The following is a 23,147-nucleotide window of genomic DNA, read 5'->3' on the forward strand; positions in this document are numbered from 1 at the left end:
CTGAAAATCCCTACCTCCTATTTTTAAGTTTATAAGCTTTGCTCTTTTATCTTCCCCTTCTGCTCTCATGAATGACAAGGGACAGGCTTTCCCTTATAGAGGATACAAAATATGATTGGTAACATATCCAATGTAGGTCTACACTTTAAAGTAGGAATTCGTTTGTATCTAAAATAAAAAAAATAATATAAAGAAATGGGAACTATATTTGAATGAAAAGGAATGGGAATTGTGGAAATGGAAGATTTTCAATAATGTTTGAATATTACAGAGAGCTTATCAACAGAAAGTTATGCTGATTTTTAATGCTGTATAGTTGTGTATATAAAATGAATCTTTCAAATCTGCAAGATATCTATTTATTTTTAGTATTTCAATGACATTGATCCAATGCCAGGACATACTTAAAGGAATTTGCCAGGGTCAAGACAGGTCAACGTCCGATTCTCGGCACAACAAGAAAATTAATAACACAACGACATAAAATAAGAAAGATAGAGGTACTAGTAATATTTGATATATTTTAGTGATATTTTTATTGTCCACACGTGAATACTGTACACACACTCGTGTCCAAACGGCATAATAATGAGTGACACTACTTCACAATTGCATAGTTGATTAATCAATTTGAAGAAAAATAAACAATATAATGCTTCAGATTGTTTTGCGGCATGCACAAGGCGAAAAGTTTGGAAAGGCATTATCTGTACACTAGAATATGAATTATCTCTTCATTATAATATATACAGCATTCCATAATTCATTCATTTTCTATTCAACGATGAAATAAACTCTTCTCTCCATCAATGTTTATGATAATTTGTTCACTTTCGAAGTGTCGATCCACTTTCATCTCAAAACAGGTCGTTCATAATTCAATTTAAGTTATTGCCACAGAACAGTTTAAGATATAAAAACACTTTTCATATAGGCACGGCATAATTATTATCGTTATTATTGGCATGAATGTGGATGATACATTCCGAGGAAAACATTAGTAACCATCCTTTGTTCAAACAGAAAACTCCATTTTCCCAAAATCACTCTTTCAAAGAAAATTACATTACACAAAAATGCAGAATAAGGCAATGGCCGAAATCGACCGAACAATGAACAATATTTTGCACGTTCATCAAAACGCTTATAAATCAAGACTCTCCCCATACGGCTTTTGTGATACGCGTCGGGTATTGTACTCAAATGAATGTTATCATTTATTATATCATAATAATGCCTTCCTGTTTCGAAATAAAAGTTTTATTCCTATAAGATTTTGTTAGAAATGTTTTTTCCCACACGCATCTTATTGCAGCTTCATATGACGCGCAAAATTAAAGATATAACGCATAATGAATATTCATATGAAAAAACAAATCTGCGATACTTTCAGTGTTTGTGAATGCCTAAAGCAAAACCATATGAGGAGTGTCTTATATAGCTAATAATGCACAAAAAAGAATGGACGGATTCAGATTTTGTAAATAGAGTCTAAACGCAATAGTAATATAATAGTAACTAATAATACTAGAATCATTTAATGAACTGTTACTGTTGCGTTTACTCCAATAATGCAAATCATTAGTAATATATAAAATAGTATTAATCTATACAAAGTTACATAATCATTATACATAATAATACGATAATTGGTAATTGACACAAACTTAGCGAGAGTCGTATGAAGAAATAAGGCAGATTGACCTAATTGGCAGCGATTGTAAACTAAAAAGGAGCGCAATTTGAATATACTTTTTCAGTCAGAGTTATCTGTAAAAATACTAAGAATAAATATCTTCTTCTAAAAGTACATGTTCTAACTTACTTTTATCTAAAATATCATATTTAATGATATAATTTGAATTAGTATCCATGGAGTATGATCAATTTTTCACATAGGTTAGTTTCATTTAAAACCCTGAAAATTGTAATGTAGATACACTTTGCCTAACATTGCATCAATATGTTATAACTTCTATGGTTTCTAATCACATCTGTGACCATTATATACATATAAATATGGTATATGATAATATTGTAAAGGCAGCTGTATGAATTGCAGATTATTTGGACGGATTCTTTTTTTTATTCACATGCGTATAATTTCTTAATTATTAAATAGAGGGCCTACTGTTTGTCATAGAGTATAATCCCCGGTGTAATCACGTCTTGATTTCATTAAATATCATTAAATTCAGTAGTTTTCTTTGTAATGCATTATGCGCCTGTCTATTCTATTAACGGCCTAATTAAAAAAAAGCATACTGATTCAAGCTTTAAAAACTTGTTAAGACTTTCATCAAGAACATGATATTTGAGCACACCTTACAGATTTGTGTCATAAAAACATTACGTTTCATTTCAAACTCTTTTTAGTTTTCAACAATGAAAACAAAATGAGGAGAAACGATATCGACTTTCATGAAGTTACAAGAAAAATACTCATTAAGAGAGCCTTATAGGTCTTTTTGATAAGATTGATGGCTGGAACAATACCATGTTATGAATCAAATCTGATGTTTTAATTTTGAGGCCAGATTTAAACAAAAATACAAGCGCTGCCTGCGCATGAATTCGTTTTAATTTTTCACGATCGCCATCTTTACTGACCATACCAAGAGTACTTACAATCACTATCTGGAGGATAAGATAGCAAAGTAGCTGCAATTGGCGAAAAATATACCAAGTCCAAGGCAAAACATAGTGAGTAGTATCACATAAAGACAGATGTCCCGCATCAAAGCAGCTGAAATATTTTATATCATAAATATCGCAGTCCTGTCTAATTTTTTCGACAAACTACACATCTTGGTGCAGAGTCTAATTAAATAGTTCTCACTGGCCTCTATACCCAGCTAGCTTAGCTGTCGTGGGATAGGTCTTTCTGGTTCCCATGCATTTTTCCTTGTCGACGTAGAGGGAGTTATTCTTGACTCCAAGATCGTGCTCCAAGGTTGTCTTGGTGCGGAGGAGTTCTTGCAGAGCGCTTTCGGCGGCGCGCAGGCGGTTCTGAAGAATGTCAACGGTCTCGTAGATTTCTCCGACCTCATGAACAAGCCTGGTTGAAAAAAAAAATAAAGAAAAATGTTAAAATAGTTGCTTATTTAATTGCTTAAAAGCAACACCATATTGCATCATTTAGGTTCTTACTAGCCCCCACTTCTTCATCTGAATAGAAACATAGTCTTATTTCTTTATTTTTGGCTGCAAATGCAGAATTCACTTTGGTGATTAAATACATCATGGAAAACGAGTTTTACAAAAATTACGTCGTGATTAAAGAAGTCATAATTAGTCCATGAGCGGCTCGCAACAAGCACAGAAATAACAACATGTGATATAGAGTTGTCATGGTAACGTACCTGTGTTGAGGTTGATCCCTGCAAAGTTCCACGTTAGGTCTCCTCGTCCTGTTCTCTAGCCTGCTCTGGGCAACCTGCATCGGTGCTTCCTTGTCCTTGATAGACTTACGGAGAAGAGAGATGTTATTCTCCATCTCATTAATCTCTTGAAGAACCTGGAGAGAGATAGAAGAAGTGACTTATCTTGAGCATGAGAGGTGGATCGCGGTCGGAGATAGAAGACGCCTCCAAATCACTTTTATTTAAATTTTGAACTTCAAACAAAACCACAAAAAAGACTATAAGTATCTTACTAATTCTACAACACTAATTTGAAACACTGATACCATGAGTAGTGAGAGATATCGCACTCTTATCCATTTGTGTTTATTTATTTCCCCAATCATAGTAGTTTCATTGATTATTGATGACAGTTGTGTATAATCCATTACTTTCGGATCGAAATGAATTGTGTAATATGCACAAGACGGATCTATGTGATTTTAAAGGGTTGATTATCATGTTAAATGATGAAATACAAAGTTTCCGTGGAGTTCATCAAAAAGGGAGGGAAGCTTAGGGTCAACAAATGCAACACCTCAAAATAGATAATGATATAATAGCGCTTCGTCCAAATGTTTTGGGGTCGCATTACAAGTTCTACCTTTTTTTAAATCTACATTTCACCCTCATATACCTTAGCAAGATGAGCCTGAATGCTATTCCTGGCGTCCATGGTCTCTGCAATCCTTCCAGAGAAAGCCACATTGACAGTGTTGTACTGGGTCCACATGTCATTTGAAGTTTCCTGGAGGGATGAATCGACATCGGATCGTAATCCCTTGGAGGAGTTACGTTCCCGTTGCGATCGAAGGATGTTATCGTTGCTAAACTTGGCCCAACTCTCGGGAACAGTCACACTGGAGAGAGATAGAGAGAAAAAAGGTAGAAGATGATTGGTTGGTTGGTTTATTATTCGTAAAACTGGAAATACAATGCACAAAAGTGTAATTTACGACCTTGAATGAGAACATACTAAACATAGTTACTTGAAACTTCAATACTCATTGATCGATCGATCCAATTTGTAAATAACGAACAAATTGGGTAATATCATAGTTTTGATAAATGTAAAATTGCATAATAATAATCATATCAAACATTAAACAAGCTAAAGCTATATAGGCATTGAATATTAGAGGACAGCATCGTCATGATCAAAATTTAATGCGTTGTTATGGTAACGAAAACAGACAAGAAAGCACAAGGTTATATGACAAAAGAAAAAGAAAATGAGGAACAATGTCGCTTCGTGATATATTACTTCAATTTTGATTGCAATATCGAGTCGAGTCTAACAAAAGAACAAAAGCTTCTCATTTTGAAATAACGCAGCTAAAAAAAACTATGATCAAAGGTCCATCGCTTTCTATATATTTTAATTGCTTTTATAATTCATATGGCATTCACAAGAAATCATTGTACGTTTCCTGCTATCCTTTAACTTGAAAGGTTATAAAACAGGAGACGAAATAGGTCATAAATTGCCATTTTTGCATGAAGTATCTTCTATATTCGCTATATGGCAATATATTTTCAGGATACCAATTCAGTGAAACAACTGACCCCCATCATCACGGCAATTGTTTTTAGATAAATAAATATGTTACTATTATATCATTTAATCTCGTGTTTGTATTTTCTATTTGAAAATTGATTTATCATAATAAGTCCAATAAGCTGAATAAAGTTTTGATCGTATTAAATTATCATTAATATTTCTATTTATTAGTTGATAGTGAACGATTGCATGTACCAAAGGAGTACTGATAGGATACCAAGCGGACAACAAGGTCATGATGATAATAGAATATATTGCCATGTGAACGGCTTTATTGATTGTTCGGTGAAAAACATAAATATTTAATTGCAAAATGACTAGAGCGATCTAACCATCCCAGAATTAATCACTTAAGAACAACAGATCGGCAATCTAACAGACCTGCTTGTTGCTTGGTAACTGTTTCCAACGTAACATCACGACGCTTTTCAACGCAGCTAACGTTTGATCGCTAAGTGTTCTTTTAATCAAATACGAACTTAGTCCCTTTTGTGTTAACTTAGGAGGAGGTTTGTTTTGTTCTCTCTGTTTATTTTAAGAAGTAAGCCAAGAAAGTCAAACAAGTGATTCTGAAATCATGTTTATCTTGAGTAAAGTGCCGTATCAATAAGGTTCATGATCTTAATTTTCTGAAACGGGAGTTGTGTTACCGGGTAATACAATATTTATGTTTGAAAGGAACTTGGCGAAAATGTTTTGACAGAGAGATCAGTTTTGCGATTTCCTGGCTCTAAACTTGACAGCAATGAGATTCGCTTCATTGGCCTGGTTCATCAGAATAACATAAAGTGTGTCAAGTGTCTCAAACAAATGTTGAAGGTGATTGATAAGATAAAAAGCCCTACCTATATACATTATGAAAATAAAATTCCAGGGTGACTAATACTTGGGAAATTATCAATTTTCTGCAAATTGGAATCGTAGGGATCAAGTGTCAAACGTTATTTGGGAAATGGTTTACACGTTTTAGACGGATCGAGGAATCTAAAGAAACAATTGAATTCAATATATATATCAAACGAAAAAAACTGTATAATTCTAATATTTTATGCAGTTGCCAATGTATTCTTATTACTAATCTCCCTTTATCGCAAAGAATGTGCTAACATGTCATTATCGACCTCTATCAAAAGCAAACATCGGCAGCTGAAAAATTGATCAGTGTTTCGTTCTGCTAGTTTGAATAAATTCTTAAGAGCTACACACATTGCTCCCATTCAACCAACACATCTTTAGTAAATAGGGGACCCGCCACGTTAACTTTGAATAGTTAATGATCGATAATTTACAGGATAAAAATCGATACAGTGAAAGGGGTTTGGTCGTCTGCTCGCTGCCAACTCTACAGGTGGCGGACTAGGGGAGCGAGCGGGGAGCCTCGTTACCATGGAAGGTTTCCAAGGCGACCGCGTCGCTCCCTTTGCGCCGAGACTGAACGGGAGGAAATTCGAATCGACACTTTACATGAATACAGTAGAATTTCTCGCTTTTAACACATTTTTGGAGTGGCAAGATTGAACAAAAAGTAAAATATTAAATTTACTTTGTCTAAAGTATAAACAGAATTACAATGACGACGTATAGCTTGCACGATTTATTCAATTTTACGTATTCCCGTCCAGATCTATTTCCAAAGATAATCCGCATGTTGTTTAGTTATAAGATATCCCCTCAAGCCTCACTGATAATCACAAAAGACGACTTCAAAGGAGCGATTACAGATCATATGAAAACATGCTGGGAGGCTCGTTCTCAAATTGAATAAAACGTATTAACATTCTCAACGTACTTAATTTAAGTAGGATTTGAGTTGACTCAGATTCTAAGGTTCAATTTTAAAATGGACCTGCAAAGTTTTCACTTTTTCTGGTACTATAGTAGACTTGTGATCTATGTTCTTCGACCAACAGGTACAACGGAGCGCTTGCCCAACATTGCATTTTCACCATAGTATTTGAAATTCACAGAATGCAAGGATGAAGGCAGCCCCCGTTTCTTTATCCGAGACTACACGGGGAAGCTATGATATGAAAATCGACTGAATATTTTTTTATTCCCCCACCCCCCAAAAAAACTATATTAACCCCCCTTCTCTATTATATAAAATATTTGATATCTGTGTCTTTCAGAAGCAACGAAAATACTACAAAACAAATATCTACACATGCTATATTATGTGTATTAATGATTTTCTGTAAATCTCACTTAATGTTTTATTACTGCTTATGAGATTTCTGTTTGTTTCGTTTTATTATTCTAGATACGGATACGCTGAAAACACATTTTGTATATAAACTAAAATTTGTTTATCTCATCTGTATTAAAATATATATAGAAACTACCCAGCACGCCAATTAATGTGAACATAATGTTACGCTAACGTGATAATGTTCCGATTAAAAAGTCAGTCACTGTCATGACTGTGTTCATAGAGTATTTTCAATGAGTGACTATATGCGTTCACATTGCGCTGAAATTGGGGCATCTTTATTTGGTGAACCTTGGGTTCACACTGTGTTTATACATGTGATCTTTCCAGTAGTGGTGGGAAAGGAACGTGAGAATATACTTACGTCTGATCAACGCCTTCCACTCCTCGGAAGTATCCAAGCCCTGATGAGGTGTTGGCGAGCTGATGACACTTGTTATCAATAGTAAGAGCACGGAATTTATCAGTTAGGTCCTTCTCTAGCTCGTGTTGTGCTGCTCGGTCCATACTGAAATTGAAAGAAAAAAAATCATCATCAAACTTTGAATATTATGTATTAAATAGACATTAATGAATAGACATGAAAAAAATTAAAATCAATTAATTTGAATGATATTATGTAACCATTAATTGGCAAGTGATTAATGCCCGGTTGTGTGAAAATACAACGTTACAAATTTCATGAACATCCGATCTTTCCGAACAACTTGGCTATCCTACTGTAACAGTAATGCTTTCATTTTTTTACATATCAAAAGTGACATGCAAAGAGATATTATTTAGTCTAAAAGAAAAAATATTTAAGAAGAATCAACAAATTTTGTATATTCATTAATTTTAAATTTGTATGTTACAAAAACAATGGCCAAAATTAAGATTTCGGTTTTATCGAAATAGGAACGTCTGATATCAATGGGGGATACTCTACAAAGGTTTGGTTAGAATTCATGAATAAATATGATGCTCCCGTGTTATGTAAAATATATGGGAAAAGAAGGTAGGTTCGATAACCTATCAAAATAAAGAATCAAGATCAAAAGAAATGGGATGAGTGAGAAAGAAGAGGATTTGTAACAAAATCATTAACCCAAATCACGTAAACATCGCCAGACATGTTTGACAATGTGCATGAAATCATTGACATTGAGGAGATATCTCATTGTTACCATGTTGACGAACTTTGAGACTATAAGCATACAAACATACTGCATATCACATGTGATCAATATCAATGATATGTAAGTATTCGAAAGGCAATAGAAATGCAATAGATACTTCAACTTGAATACGTGAGATAAGTGCAAAGCCATGAAATAAATAAACCGGCTGCTGAAGTAATTATCTTTTTTTAATCAAATGCGATCATGGTGATTGTGGATTTTCAAATGATTATACTCTTCATCTTCCATTAATATTGCCTCACGACTGAAATATTTACAAGCAAACACTGAAGAATGTTGCTTGATATATTTTTGATCTGGGCCCCTTTGCACAAAAGTCACTATTTAACTTTGCAATTCAATTATATCTTTCATAGAAACCGTGATTTTCAATGACTAACATTGTTCCATATGGTAGTTTCCATTGGATGGCAAATTATTATCTTTCATGCAACGGGACCCAGATAGGATCAAGTTGGGGGTCATCGGAGGGGGAGGGGTATGTTTTGAAATTCAACTTCAAGGATGTTTATACTCCGCATCCCGGAGTCATGGAGGTCAAATGTTAGACATTCTCATGTTTCAACACATTGAGAATGTTGAATGAAATATGTTACTACGTCGGAAGAGGCAACATGCATGGGCCGATCGAATGGGGGACTTGTAGTCCACATTATCTAACCGCATTCCACTTTGGTATAGTTCCTCTAATGTATTTTATTCAACAATGTAGACGTGATCATCATTATAATATGTACGAAATACACTCTTTCCACACCCATTTTATAATCAAATCATTTAATCATAAAAACGTGATTATCCTTTAATGCATTAATTTTTAAGAAAAAAATAATAATCAGGGAATGTTATCTTATCACGTACCTTCGTCATCACTAAATAAAACCGAATAGAGGATCGGTTGCAGAGTGAAATTTGGAAGGCTATACGGCCAGATGTCTATAATGGGTGTACTTTATTGGAGTATTTTGTGGAAGCTGACGGTGAGGCTTACAAAGAATCTTCCCCATATGATATACGACCATAATCTATACAAGATTTATGGCAGGCCTCCGTATCAACCACACCAACAATATTACCATCACATTACGATCATCATTTATGAGCTTTCACCGCTGAAATCATGACGGGATCAAACATCTGCACTAGATACTTTATGAAATTGATCTAAACAGTTTCACTCAGGTATTTGATCAATCAAACCAACAATGTAGCTAAAATGCCTAACTTTTATACCCGGAAGAGACGACGCAGCAAGCGTTTTAATATTGAATCAACGATTGATGAGGAATGGCACGATCTCCATGGAGAGGACTGTTGACTCTTGATATCTAAATTAAATTGGATCCTAAATTGATTGGATATATAGCTAAGGGCGGGCGATACGGCGTCAAAAATCATTCTGCGTTATTCATGGATAGACAGTTATGAGAGTAAAGTAACAAATTGTTCCAATAAACTATCACTTTGTGTGACTTGTAAAAACATATTTCGTTGGGCCCCTTTAACAGAGATCTGTTTTCCTGTGCATTTTCCATCGTCATTGCGAAAGAGTTGATATTATCGATTACGGTGTAGTGTACCCTCTCTTATTAATAAATGCATGGTGGAATAAATGTCATTCCAGTTTAAATTTAATTTTGCCAAATAAAAGGAAAACGAAATCCTTCCTTATTTCTTTCCTATAGCATCCATTGCTCCATTTCCAAGTTTGATATAGATAACATGCCAGTTATAATGTGTCCAGCAACTTGACAAATAAAATACTGGCCCCTATAAGTCAACATATCGCCAATATCAACATTTGCTGAAGAGCGTTTTATGACACGACGCGAGCGGACATTGTTGAGTTACCAGGTTTCCATGGAAGATGTCATGGCCCTAAGAAGCGGGGGTGCTGGGGTGCTGCGTGTGTCAAATTGGAGAAATACAACCAAAATGATGTCCATTTTGTAGAGAAACCCTCGTTTCTTTGGATGTAAAATTTAAATCAGCACTCCCTGTCAAGAAAATCGTTCCTATGCAGAGCCCTGCAGATGCTTGAACCAAATGATGTTTGAAAATCGGTTCAAGTCCATGAGACTTTAAGAATATATTATGCTTATGGCGTGGTTTACCTCGACACTAAGATACAATACTTTGCAATACTTTTTGATCGAGATTTATAATCTAACCATTAAAAAAATGTATACAGAAACAGTTTTAAAACAAGAAATGGGCTATGGATGTCATAGCGCGGACATGACAGTCTTTCATTATTAACATAAATTGCTGAGCTCTTGTCAGAATCAATAAAAGGCAGGTCAGACTCTACAATTTATGGCGACCCTTTAATTTACTCTGTCAACGCAATGTTTAATTAACAAATCGTCGCGATGGTAACATATCCAATTACACCAGTGTATAAGAAAACCAACAGAAAATGTCACTGTAATTCCTGTTTAAGCGTGCGCCTAGTGTAATTATTTAACTTGTGAAAACATTTTAATGAAAAATTAAATCATGACGTAGTACATGTATGAAGGCGACTGTGGGAAAACGATCTAAAAAGAATTAATAGGAAAGAAAAAGGTTGTTCTTTTAAGAGTCTTGTATTTCAATAGGACACGCCTTAAAAAAGTTTCTTTCTCCGAACTTTCCTGTTTTCCAAAGAAGTGGGAATTAAACATGACCCGGATTTTTGGTTCACGCTCGGTGTATTTTAACTGCCAACTTGCGTCAAGGATTATTTTTTATTGATGTAAAGGGCACTTATTCATCAAAAGATTTACCAAACAGGTTGTTGTAAGAAGGGTCATAAATCTAGTTGGATTCGCATTTGACGACAGTTAATGGCAAAGCAATACTGTTGTATTTGATTAGAGTTGGGTACCACGAAGTTTATGAACTGAGAGATATCTAACGGATAACCCCCCCCCCCCCCGGTTCCTTGAGTTCCATCGCCAGTCGCAAAGTAGTCTGTTCTTGGACTCTTTCGATTTGCCTACAAATCTAAAGCAACATTGTGAAATCCATAATCACTTCCATTACAATATAATTGGGTTCAATATGCCAGGTTTCTCGAAAGAGTCGTCAGATAATCTTGAGCTGCTGGGACACTGCAAGAAATAAAAACCCATCGAGCTAAAAATCATTTCTTACAAAATCGGATGCATTAGTGAGAACAAGAGGGTGTACAAATTTGTAAATATAATATTACAAATTTATGACCATGTTTTAGACCTACCGCTAACATTAAGCGTTTGCCATTCGTTATGTATGTAGCTCATTCGATGATGATTGTATTTAGCATTTATGGAACAAAATGATGCAGGTGTCTGAAACAGCTGCTAACAAGCTTTGTCCAACGACTTTCTGTTCTCTATCATTGTCTACTACACTTCATAACTATAGCAACTATTTTATAACGTCTGCACAAAACTAGTGAAATCGGTGGACCGGATGCAAGCTTTTCATTCGACTATTATATTATTATTCTTTCAAAAACTAAAACAAGCAAAATAATGAAAAAAGAATTTGTCGAAATAATTGAATAATGATGCCAAATAAACTGGGGAATTACATTTCGTCAATCTCTTCACCAAAAGTTTCATACCTCAATCCACAGCCTGGAAGGATTCACGAATGTGCAAGGGTATACATGTTTCAAGTAAATTGAATCCTGGGTTTAAAATTGATTTAACTTTTGTTAGCCACAATAGAATCACATCTTGAACAGAGTATCTATCATTATTTTGGGTATTATGGATTTTGAAAAAGACCGAAAATAAGTCGGAATTCAAGGAATATGGAACATTATAATGGCGTTCTATAGCGTAATTTTTAACTTATCTATGGGTATACCCAGTCAATTATAAACCACTTATATTGAATTGTAATGTTTTTGGTGAATATAGGGTTGGAAACGGCAGGGAAGGGATATTTTTTAGGGGCCGCGGAAGCGGGGGGGGGGGGGGGCTTCAGCCAATTTCAGGGTTTTTTTCTCCAAAATCGTGTACAAAAATGACCATAATTATGATTGTGATTTTTTTTGCATGGTCAGCCCCCCCCCCCCCCACTTTTGGCTCAGCCCCTCCACTTTGAATGAAAACCGTTCCGCGGCCCCTGTTTTTGTCATTTTGAACAGGTGAAGCACCCTACCTTAGTTGACTGTTGGCTCTATCAATCATCTTCTTCAAATGATCTTGACTCTTCCTTATCGTGTTGACTTCCTGTTAAAGAGAAAGTGAAAACAATAGATTAATAAGAAATAATGTCCTTATACAATATCTGAATACTTTCAGGCAGTGAAAACTGTAAAAAGAGAGAAATATTATGTGAATTTTCTGCTCATTAATGGAAGTAACCAAGGATACAAAAATATTTTATAATGATAAAACATTTATAAAGAATAGTTAACTATCTCAATTATCTTTCTGTCGTGACGAGAATCCCCCTCTTGAAAAAAAGAAAGATTAAAACATCTAACTCACAACACGCTATTAAGTAGTATCCGTGCCAGAGTGGTCATAATGTCGTGAACTAATGAAGAAAAATGTGGGTTTTTTTTTTTTTACATCGTTTGTTCTAGATTTATTATCCCACATTATCAGAATATTACTATTTTCATTAAACCGAAGGTAATTCTGAGTTCAGCACATGAAACTTTCCATTAAGCCATTTACGAGTGATAACTTTTATTAATCTAGAGAAGAAACTCGTCAAATTCGCATAATAAAGAAATTGTTCTTTTTTAAGAGTGAGAGGAATGTAATTAGCTTCAGCCTACGGGCATTCGAAATGTATGTGAACAGTACATATAAACATCAATAATGCTCTTCAGTTTTTATGAATGAAGAAGTTCGCAAGGTTGCGATTACGTCACGACGGAGGCAGGCCAATGGGAGCGCGACTGCAAGATCGAACACACGTGGATCTCGCTCGCTGTGTTTATGTTCAATAGACAATGCAGACATGTAATCTATTGTTCTTGGTACCATGGATTCACAATAGCCCCACCCCATTAGCATTGTCTTCGCCATGGCAACCGTCATGCGCATTCCGTTCTGAGGAGTCACCATGTGTGCCTGTTATACTTTTCATAACAGAGGATTCTAATTAATCTAGGGAATTTCATAATTAAATATACAATCCAGAAACTGGGAAAGCTTAATTCATCTATTTTTCTATCTTGAAAACACAATGAAAATGATTCTCAAGTTATATAAACAAAAGTATATATAATCTATAAACTCTTGTCTATAACAAAACAGAGGCTACCATAAAAAATGAATTCGCAAATTCTCATTAGTTTTGTATCAGTTTTTAATGTTTCTCGTTTTATTTCAATAAAAAGATAATAATTGGTTCTCCCCTCTCAATTCTATTTGCACAATGATATATGAAATTATTTTCGCATCATCATTTGTAGACCCTAGCCCCTAGTATCGAGTTACTTTCAAGTTATCTCCCGCATAAATACAGACTACAGAGGTCGGCAGCAGTGAAAGTTGTTTGCAAATTGTATTTTGGAGTGTTTTTAGAGAGTTTCACTGAGCCGAAGGGCACACCGATGAACAAAGACAAGATTTGAAGTGGATCTTTACTGGAGTAGACAGCATATATTTAAAAGAGATTTTATTGTCACTCTGGCTCCCCTTTTTACCTCGCCAAAGGGGGTTCTCTATTTGGTAAACAAAACAAGTGTATTTTTGGTCTGAGGGACTGAGATTTTAAGAGAGCCAATTTCGGACCAGTGAAAATATTTCGGCGCCTTTGTTATTCTGCCACTTTTAGTGGAACTTACAATGACAATCAAAGCAACATTTTTTTATTGTGATGACATGAAACTTTCTTTATTCAACAAAAATTTATTTTTTTGTCTTGCATGTGAGGGGGTGGACGGTGGGTCACAACAATTTTGGATATACTGTGTTAAACGCAGAGGCCCGTGAAAAATAAATGTATGCTAAAACAAGATTTATGGATAAAATGAAACACGTACGTGTATACTCGCTTTTAACTCAACAGAAAAATGAAAAAAATCTAATTATCTAATAAAATAGAATGAACTTTATGAAACTCTTGAATACGAAGGTGCAAGTCCTGATAGTACATCAACAAAATAACTGATACATGAGTAATATAAAAAGTAAAGATCTGAAAGAGAAGAGAAGTTAAGAGATATACTTTACCCTAATAAGTTCTTTCTCGACGGCATCGTTGACGAGATCTATTCCTTGTCTTTTCTCTCGATTGAAGAGGCATTCCTGTGCGATCTGGAGGGGGCCTTCGGTATTCTTCAGCGCATTCTCCAACCTCCTCTTCCACTCAGTGACATCGTTGATCTCCCTACCCATCTCGTCCAACTCGTGGGTGACCTCGGACTTCCAGAAGTTGATGTCGCAGACACGATCACCAAGATTCTTGTTTGATTCTTGCTGCGTCTTGACGGTTCGGGCGTCGGTGTCGTGGCAGATGCGAATGTTCTCGTCTCGGAGTCGCTGGGCGGCACCTCGTGTCATATCGGAGGTTCGGTAGTTGGTGTTATTGCTCTTGAACCAGTCATGAGGGGTGTACTTGGAGAACAGGGCGGTCCTCGCGGAAGGCATCAAAGGGGGTACCTTCATCATGGTATCATCTCGGTAAAGGGTGCTCGGGTTGAACTCCGGTGCACTTCGGGTCATGGGCATGGACTGCTGGGCTCCACGGTAGCTTGCCGAAGGCTTCCACGGGAGTTGGAGGGACTGGCTCACCACGAATGGTGGGGCATAGCTCTTGTAGGAGGCGCGCATCGTGCTCTCAAGGGGTGGGAGAAAACTTGACCCAATTGTCGGCTGCGCCTTGAAATAACTCGAAGTCATCGTCTGGCCACTGTATTCCTGCATTTTTACTGATTTCTTCACTAATTTTCTTCACGAAGTAAAGTTAATAAGTATTGAAGGTGTAATAATCTTCACTCGTGTCCACAATCCGATTATAAATGTTGTCCCGCGTGCGAGATAATTCTCCAACGATTAGACAAAATAATTATGATGGTTGTTGGAAATTGATAATAATCTCCCAAGTTCAACTCTGTGAGAAGAGTAGATTTCTCTCGGATATCCTGGTGATGTTTTGTCCGAATTAGACAAAATTAGAATATAAAGTGCCAGACTTGGCTGCAGCAGCGCGCGTGTACCCACCCTTTACGACAAACTACTTTTATGTTTATAGATACCACCACGGAAGCACCCGCTTTGCGATAGTCACGCTTGGTGGACTCTGCCCTTTAGAACGCTGTTGCTAAGGACGCCATGTTGGAACCTCGCGACCGGCTTGCCTTGCCAAAGTACGGGAGAGACAATGCCTTGGATACCGGTGAATGGCTAGTGGGACAGACACAAAAGGGTGAATGAAATCTATCCGATGATATCAGCCAATAAAATTAAACTAGTCTCATACACACTGACAGTAGTTTTAAATAACACCACACTATCATTTCCAGTACCAGGGCTAATCTATATCTTTCAGAAAGTTTTCAAGAATTTTACATATTTTCAATTTTATCTCTCAAAACTCATTAAAAAAAGTAAGTTGCCTGTCAGGGTTGGTATTTTCATGAGCACATGCAACGTTGTTTGGGAATAGCCTATAAAAAGTTGAACAATTAAGCATAAAAATGTATAAAAAATATAGGTATATTTTAATGTCCATGTAATCATACATAAGGGGTGAAGTCTGCCATTAGGATATAAGTTGTACACATTATTGGTTTAAAATTACCCAGAATTTGATAAAGTTTTAACCAATTGTTGTGTGGACAGTATGTTGCCCAACATTTTATTATATATATATATATATATATATATATATCGATAGATAGATAGATAGATAGCAGGGGCGGATCCAGCTTTTTATAAAGGGAGGGGTTGGGGTGGTATGCGAGGGCCACAGTAGGGAAATTTTTTGAAAATCTGTGTGTGAAAATGACGTTTTCAACCCCCCCCCCCTCCCCCAAAAAGAAATAATAATAATAATAATAATAATAATAAACGAAATAAATACATAGAAATAGAATAAAATAAAATTACAAGTTTAAAAAAAAAGATAAGATTTAAAAAAATGGTCCCCGGATTTTTTTTTTGGGGGGGGTTGCAACCCCCCCAACCCCCCCTCTAGATCCGCTTCTGGATAGGAGATAGATAGATAGATATAGATATATGTTAGATTTTTCTGTTTTTATTCAAATCATCTTTCTGTTGGGGTGCGGGACTTGTCCTTTAAACTATTTTTTTCACCCCGAAATTAATCAAAGACCTCATTTACCAATAATCATTTAAAACATTTGTAATTAACCAAATGAATTTTTCAGAATGTTATGGTGATCATATTTGTGTGAGCCATCAAACACACACTCGGAGACGTTAGAGGCTTACTACTCGCCATCATAATGTCTGTTCCATAAAGACTATTCATGTCCGCACTCAAATCATATTATGTTCAGTATACTCAGACAATTCGATTCCCAAACCGATCAAAGCTTTATACACAATTTTGAATTACACACCGTTGGTCAGTTCGGAGATTGTTTCGAAAGTGTAACTGGGCACTGTATTGTCTGCATATGCTCATTCATAAATCGATATTTCCTTGTCAAGTTGAGAAAAGAAGTCCAATCTTCTAATCCTTGTGAGAGCGTGGCCTGAGGGATGATGCGTCCATGATCGAGCTCGAGAAGATGAAAGGATGAATGTCTTTGATTAACAAATTGTGATAATCTTAGAATTAGAGAGAGTGATGTCACCTTCAATCAAATAAATTCCGTTGTCTCTGATAACGCACTCCATCTTAATACACATCTCAAAACAATCTGTTTGAATAAATAAGTCATAAGATTGGTACTTAATAGAGTTTCTCTACAAGATGAAACGTTTGTTGTAAAAAAAGGAGACAATTAAACGTATCACGTCAACGGTCATGTAAACGAATAGAATCGGAATCAGTGTTCGTGTATCAAATTTGACAAGAATCTTGTATTTTCTTTAACAAGTGATATTCCTTTAAGCGCCTCTATATATTATCTGATACGGAAGATAAAATTTCATATTCATAATGAGAGATAAAAGTCGTTATTCCATAAAACTAATTTCAGAATACCAATTTCATTTTTTCAAGATGAAGTAAAATATTGTAAAGATAAAATGACCTCAAAATACCACCGCTAGGCCCGTATTCTCAGTGAAGTCAGGTTTAACTTAGACCATGGTCTAACTCTGTGCTAAAAATATGGGAAGCCAAAAGTGTCAAATTTTTTATCAAGTTGTATGTTTCTTATGTTTAATGTGCTCTTTCCTGATTCATCGATGGTGAAGACAATCATCTTTTTTATACTTCCTAGACAATTATGAATGACTTTAGAGGCAAAAGAGCTGAAATAATATTTGTCTACTGTTAGTGATTTATGTAACAATTGGCTGTCCATACTTAAATCTTTACTTTAAACCTGGGTTTAATAATCGACTTCAGAATACGGGCCCTTATCTTAAAAAGAAAGAAAAAAAATTGTTTTATGGTTATGAGTATTATTACCTATTAGTCACATCGCTGATGATGTTTATTTCTCAAGTTTTATTATGACACCTCATAAAGAGATCGGTGTTCCATAAATGCAATTTGTTAACGACATCTTACGAAATTCAAATAAGTTAGATAAATTATGACAGCGAAAAAGACAAGAGGAGCAGATTGGGAGATGGGTCAAAGAGAGGAGTTTTGATTACCATGGCTGTCAGTGGCGTATATGAGCCAACGATTCTGAAGGGGTCGGATCCGGACATGGCGTATGGGGTAACAAGAATCTAATTTCATGATACATTTTGACATAATAATTCTGAAAATGATACAATATTTTATTACCCCTCTTTCTTTCCTTTTCTCTCATTTTCTCCCTCTTTTCTTGATCGCAAACATGGCCCGAAAGCTTCCCATTTGTACGCAAGACTAGTATTCATTTTCTAGTGTACGCGCAGAATATTGAAAACTTTCAAAATAATGGTAAATGTTAATCTGTGCACTGTGAAACTTGGCCAAAGTTTGGCCAACAGTTTCATCATCAGTACATTTCCTTTAAACAATTAGTGGATGTATTTTAGGATACACATCGACACTGGCGTAAATCCCGGGGGGGGGGGGTGGGGGGATATATCCCCCCACTTTTCGAGGAGGGGGGGATGGCCTGTACAAACATCCCCCCCCCCACTTTTTACGAAAGAAATGAAAAAAAAATCACAAGAGATAATTGTTTTATTGGTGAAAATTCTTCCAAAAATACCGCTTTACAAATAAAATAATATTATTGAATCATAAAATACAAATAAAGAGCCAGTTCACCATTTCCAAACGAAATACTTATGTCCTTATTATAAAATTGAAGAGAAACCCCCGTTTCTTCCAATTTATCAATGTTGGGGTCTTTGGGAAGGGATTAAGATGGAATGTAAAAAAATTTTTGAATGTAATCTCTAATAAAACCATTAAACCATCATGGGGTAAAAAAGATGATAATATTGGAGGGGTATTTGCCATATGGACATGCAGTGGCGTAACTACGAGGGACATTGGGGGCACACCCCCCCCCCCCCCATCGGCTGACCAAAAATAAAAAAAACGGGGAAAGGGGGGGAAAGGGGAAAAGGAGAAAAGAGGGAGAAAGGAAGAGAAACGTAGTGGGAAAGAAGAAAATATTATTCATTATAATGTTATATTATAATTATGTTAAGTTACATTACATAAGAAACATTTTTATCATAACTTTATGAAACATAATTTGCCCAGGGCCTACGTCTTCATTGTTCCTGGTGCTCGCATTGTCTGTTTAACGAGATATATAATCCTGTTGTACTAAAACATCCCGTTTTCAAGTCAATATAAACCAAATATATTTCCTTGCACTTGAGTTATCATTGTTTTATGTAGTGACATATGCTTCTTTTTCATGACTCAAAAGTGATTGCCCCAGGTTAAGGTCTTCGTATATATGAAACATTTCCTGTCCGTGATTACGTTTGCATTAGTGAATTGGTGAGATATGTCTGCTCTTCATGAATTCCTCAAATCAGTCCTTAAAATGTCCCTTCTTCTGATATGATTATCAAAAATTTTCAGCTCGCGCTTCGCGCTCGCATCATTTGGTTAATGAAATACGTATGGTCCTAGTTAATTCCTACAAAGAAACCTTAGAATGCCCCACTTCAGGTCTGAATTATCTAAGTTTTCAGCTCGCGCTTCGCGCTCGCATTGTTAAGCGAGACAGGTACCTATCATGATTACACAAATTTGATTATAATGTCCCTTTTTAGGTGTGAATCTAAAAAAAATTCAGCTCGCGCTTCGCGCTCGAATTATTTGATCAGTGAGATACATATCCGTTTAATGACATTGTCCTTAAAATGTCTCTATTAGGTCACTCACTCAGTCATTCAAAAATTTGGCTGGTGCCCCCCCCCCCAATGCCGTGACCCACGGTACGCCACTGTGGACATATCAATGACAATTCCTTGCATATCTAAAAACATGTTTGCAAAAAAATGCCAAAATATTTCAGTCATCCCCCCACCCATCAACACGGATTTACGCCAGTGCACATCGATAAAGCAATGTATCCGAAATGAAGAGATAAAAAATAAAAAACACTGCCAAAAATGTAAATCAAAATCACTAGAATATCAAATTACATTGTAATAATTTTTATCTTCATTTTAAAAATTGTACACAACATATAGACCCTGTACGATATTAGCGAAACATAAAATAATGGAACCTGGATCAATTACTTCTGCCAACAACAGCATCATAGAATACTATTTAATGATTTTGATACCCAAATTAATATGAATAGTTCGCTTAGAAGATGAGCAAAACAAATTTGAAAATTGACATGTTCAATGTCAATATCAAGTTAGGCCGAAAAAATGTGTGATTTTTAAGGATACGACGATGTTGCGTAAGAAGTGGAAATGGTTGGCTAATTAGGTTAGGACTTCTTTTGTATTTTTGTCCAACCCCAACTATTTTGTTCATTTCTCTTAAGAGGGGGTACTTGAAAATGAAAGAGGGTGCGATCGACCCCCCCCCCTTGGTGGTGCCTCTTGTAAAAAGATTTTCTTGGGTAAAAGTCTGATCAATGATAAGCTGATTGATAATTGATGTGGTCAAAATTAAGTGAGAAGATTCTTGATTGATAATCTGGTTTCCTCTCATAACTACCAGGTTCGTTGACCATGAAGTCCACAATGACAATATAAATCAATAAAAGCTGAAACCGGGTCACTTCAACTCGTTATCCACTGAACAATCTATCAAAATTAACATTGTAGAGTTGAACTGTCAAGTCTGTCAGACCCCGTGTCAGACTCGCATCTTGCGAATTGTTGGTAAGTTACAAAGACGCCATGTTGAGGTATAGGGCATATGGAGGTGTGCGTGTGTGGTGGAGGGGGGGGGGGTGAAACAAAGAACCAATATAGCATGCCTTTAATATTAATATCTTCTGCAGAAATAATCATCAACGCTTCTTCTTCGATATTAAAATGACAATCCATGCATCGGTTACACAATCATTAAAAATATCCACATCTTTGGCATTTTGTTATATAAATGTGACCCAATTATATTACAATAATACTATGAAGAGTATGATAATAGAATAATACTATTTATCGTAATTAAATCACTGAAATAAAACAACACAACAAAATAGGACTCATTAGACATGCTGATTTCTACTGCGTGCAAAGAAGAAAGAATCCCCACATTAAAGATTATTAGGTGGAAAGGTTGTAATAAATCTCTTAGGAATTGATACAAGTCACATTGGGTTTCTTTCGGGGTATTTTCTTCTGCATTTATAATTAATAATAGAAAGAAAACTTGTCAAAATAAAACATGTGTAATAATAAAAAGTTCAATGTATAAAAGATGCCTAAGGTAATATTTGAAGAAAATAATGCAACAAAAAGTACAAAAAATAAACCACATTCATCTAACATTACATTGAAGAAAAGGATAGTTTTGCAAGCATGCACGGCAGTCCCAAACGAAGCTGTTGGCAAGATTATAATGCTGATTATTTTGCTGAACTGAGATAATTCATAATTACACAATAATTTTAATATCAAAATAAAGTAATAATGAGTGCGATGATACTGATGATGAATGAAGGGTGGTGGTAGAAGCTGTTTTGATGGTTGAACTTTATACATTTAAAACAAAATCATATTAAAATAAAAAAAAAACTATTATTCATATTCAATTAAAAACGACGTTTGTAGACGGCGAAAATTCATTTTATTTTAAAGGGTGAAAACTGTCACGGTTATATAAAGCCATTTCACGAAGTATGTCACTTTTGTATCTCAGAAAGTAGACAAAACTCAGGTTCAACTTGATGTTGTTTGTGACATTAGCTATAATCACTACTCAGGATAATGGAGAAACCGCAATGGCTTTCATTATTGATTTCGGATAAAGGCAGTTGAATGTGTCTTTTGAAAGAATGTTTGGGGCTCTGACAAAACAAAAGAAAGTCAATTCCTCCATGCAATCACCTGATTTTCTAGCGGCATTACCACTGACGTAGATTTGAGCAGCGAACCAACTCTTGAGAAGAGGGTATTCATAATGATTGTCTCACCTTTCCCGAATTAATGCGTGATGAACGTCTTACGATCTCAACTTTAACTTCTTTTCTTCTTATTCCACTAAATTTATCACTTTTTTCACATCATTGTGTGATATTTTACGTCGATCTCTCGTCAGTGTTATTGCTTTTGGAAAATGGGGTCCATAATACTTGGGTAGCGCTTTAGGCCCCATGAAATTAAAGGGGGGGGGGGTCTGAAAAAAATGTATGTAAAAAACAGACCCTAAACAATATTATCGAGGGGGCACTCCGCGGCTTAGTAGGAATGTTATGTTAACTTTATTTCCCATTGTCTTCCACAAAATCCTGAACACTGCTGCTGTACGGTCAATGCTCGCTCAAACCTGAAAAGCTGGCATGAGAAAGATTAGAAGATCTGATGTCTACTTCTTTATGCAAAAAATTCTACATTTCCAAGAATGAATTTCTATGACATCATCATGGCCCACTTTCATTGGCTTTATTGATGAAGCGTATGATATGGACAATACATAGAGAACTAGTAATATATCTCTATGGGACACTGATCTTTCCTCTTAGAGGAGAGATCAGTGGACAATACTACTTCGCCTTAAAAATAAAAGCAACGCATGATGGCGCTATTAATGATATGTACAGAAGTCGTGATTGATCAAGAGCTCGTACTACACTAGGCCTACATCATAGAGTTGGACAAAGCCTACATTTATTGTCATTTAACTGAGTCATAGGCCCATGGGAACCGAATGATTTTGCAGATTCCTGCACAGCAACTTGAAAATTTTATTTTTCACTTAAAACAAAATGACTTAAGTGACAAAAGGTAACATATAGCATCTCAAGCCAAACCTGATTTGCACAAGACCCCCGCCCCCCAACAGCGAGACACAAAATGTGTCTCTTGAAGAAATTGAGTATTATAACCCGGGGTAATGACTTGATATCGGTTCGTTTCACTGCATCAAATTCCCTTTTGAACCCTGACATTTAAGATGATTTGAGTAAAGGCAGAAAGATAAGAGAAAGGTATTGGCCAAGCCTTGATGAAAATAGAGTGAAAAAAGTTTTAAGTTTGTGACGTCATATACCAACAGCCTCCCATGCATATATCATACAATATAACTTCCATAAATTCCAATTTTTAAGTAATATGAATACC

At 35.7% G+C, this 23,147-nt stretch overlaps 1 protein-coding gene across 1 annotated transcript; it reads right to left on the bottom strand.

The window, feature by feature from the left end:
- Positions 1-512: 512 nt before the first annotated feature.
- Positions 513-15,723, bottom strand: LOC129269426 (tektin-3-like). The gene is made up of 6 exons (XM_054906923.2): positions 14,523-15,723; positions 12,490-12,560; positions 7,536-7,679; positions 4,039-4,261; positions 3,363-3,517; positions 513-3,058 (listed from the first exon to the last, which is right to left on the bottom strand). Exons 1-6 carry the CDS (start codon positions 15,213-15,215, stop codon positions 2,836-2,838), a joined length of 1,509 nt encoding a protein of 502 aa, XP_054762898.2. The 5' UTR covers positions 15,216-15,723; the 3' UTR covers positions 513-2,835.
- Between the last annotated feature and the right edge of the window lie 7,424 nt (positions 15,724-23,147).

This window comes from Lytechinus pictus, chromosome 10, assembly GCF_037042905.1.
Source record: "Lytechinus pictus isolate F3 Inbred chromosome 10, Lp3.0, whole genome shotgun sequence".
Classification (NCBI taxonomy): domain Eukaryota; kingdom Metazoa; phylum Echinodermata; class Echinoidea; order Temnopleuroida; family Toxopneustidae; genus Lytechinus; species Lytechinus pictus.

Coding starts and splice junctions, on each gene's coding strand:
- LOC129269426 (XM_054906923.2), bottom strand. CDS start 15,215: ATGCAGGAATACAGTGGCCAGACGATGACTTCGAGTTATTTCAAGGCG. Junction 7,680..12,489: donor AGAGCCAACAGTCAACTAAG/GTAGGGTGCTTC, acceptor TTTCAATTTCAG/TATGGACCGAGCAGCACAAC. Junction 4,262..7,535: donor GTGGAAGGCGTTGATCAGAC/GTAAGTATATTC, acceptor ATCTCTCTCCAG/TGTGACTGTTCCCGAGAGTT.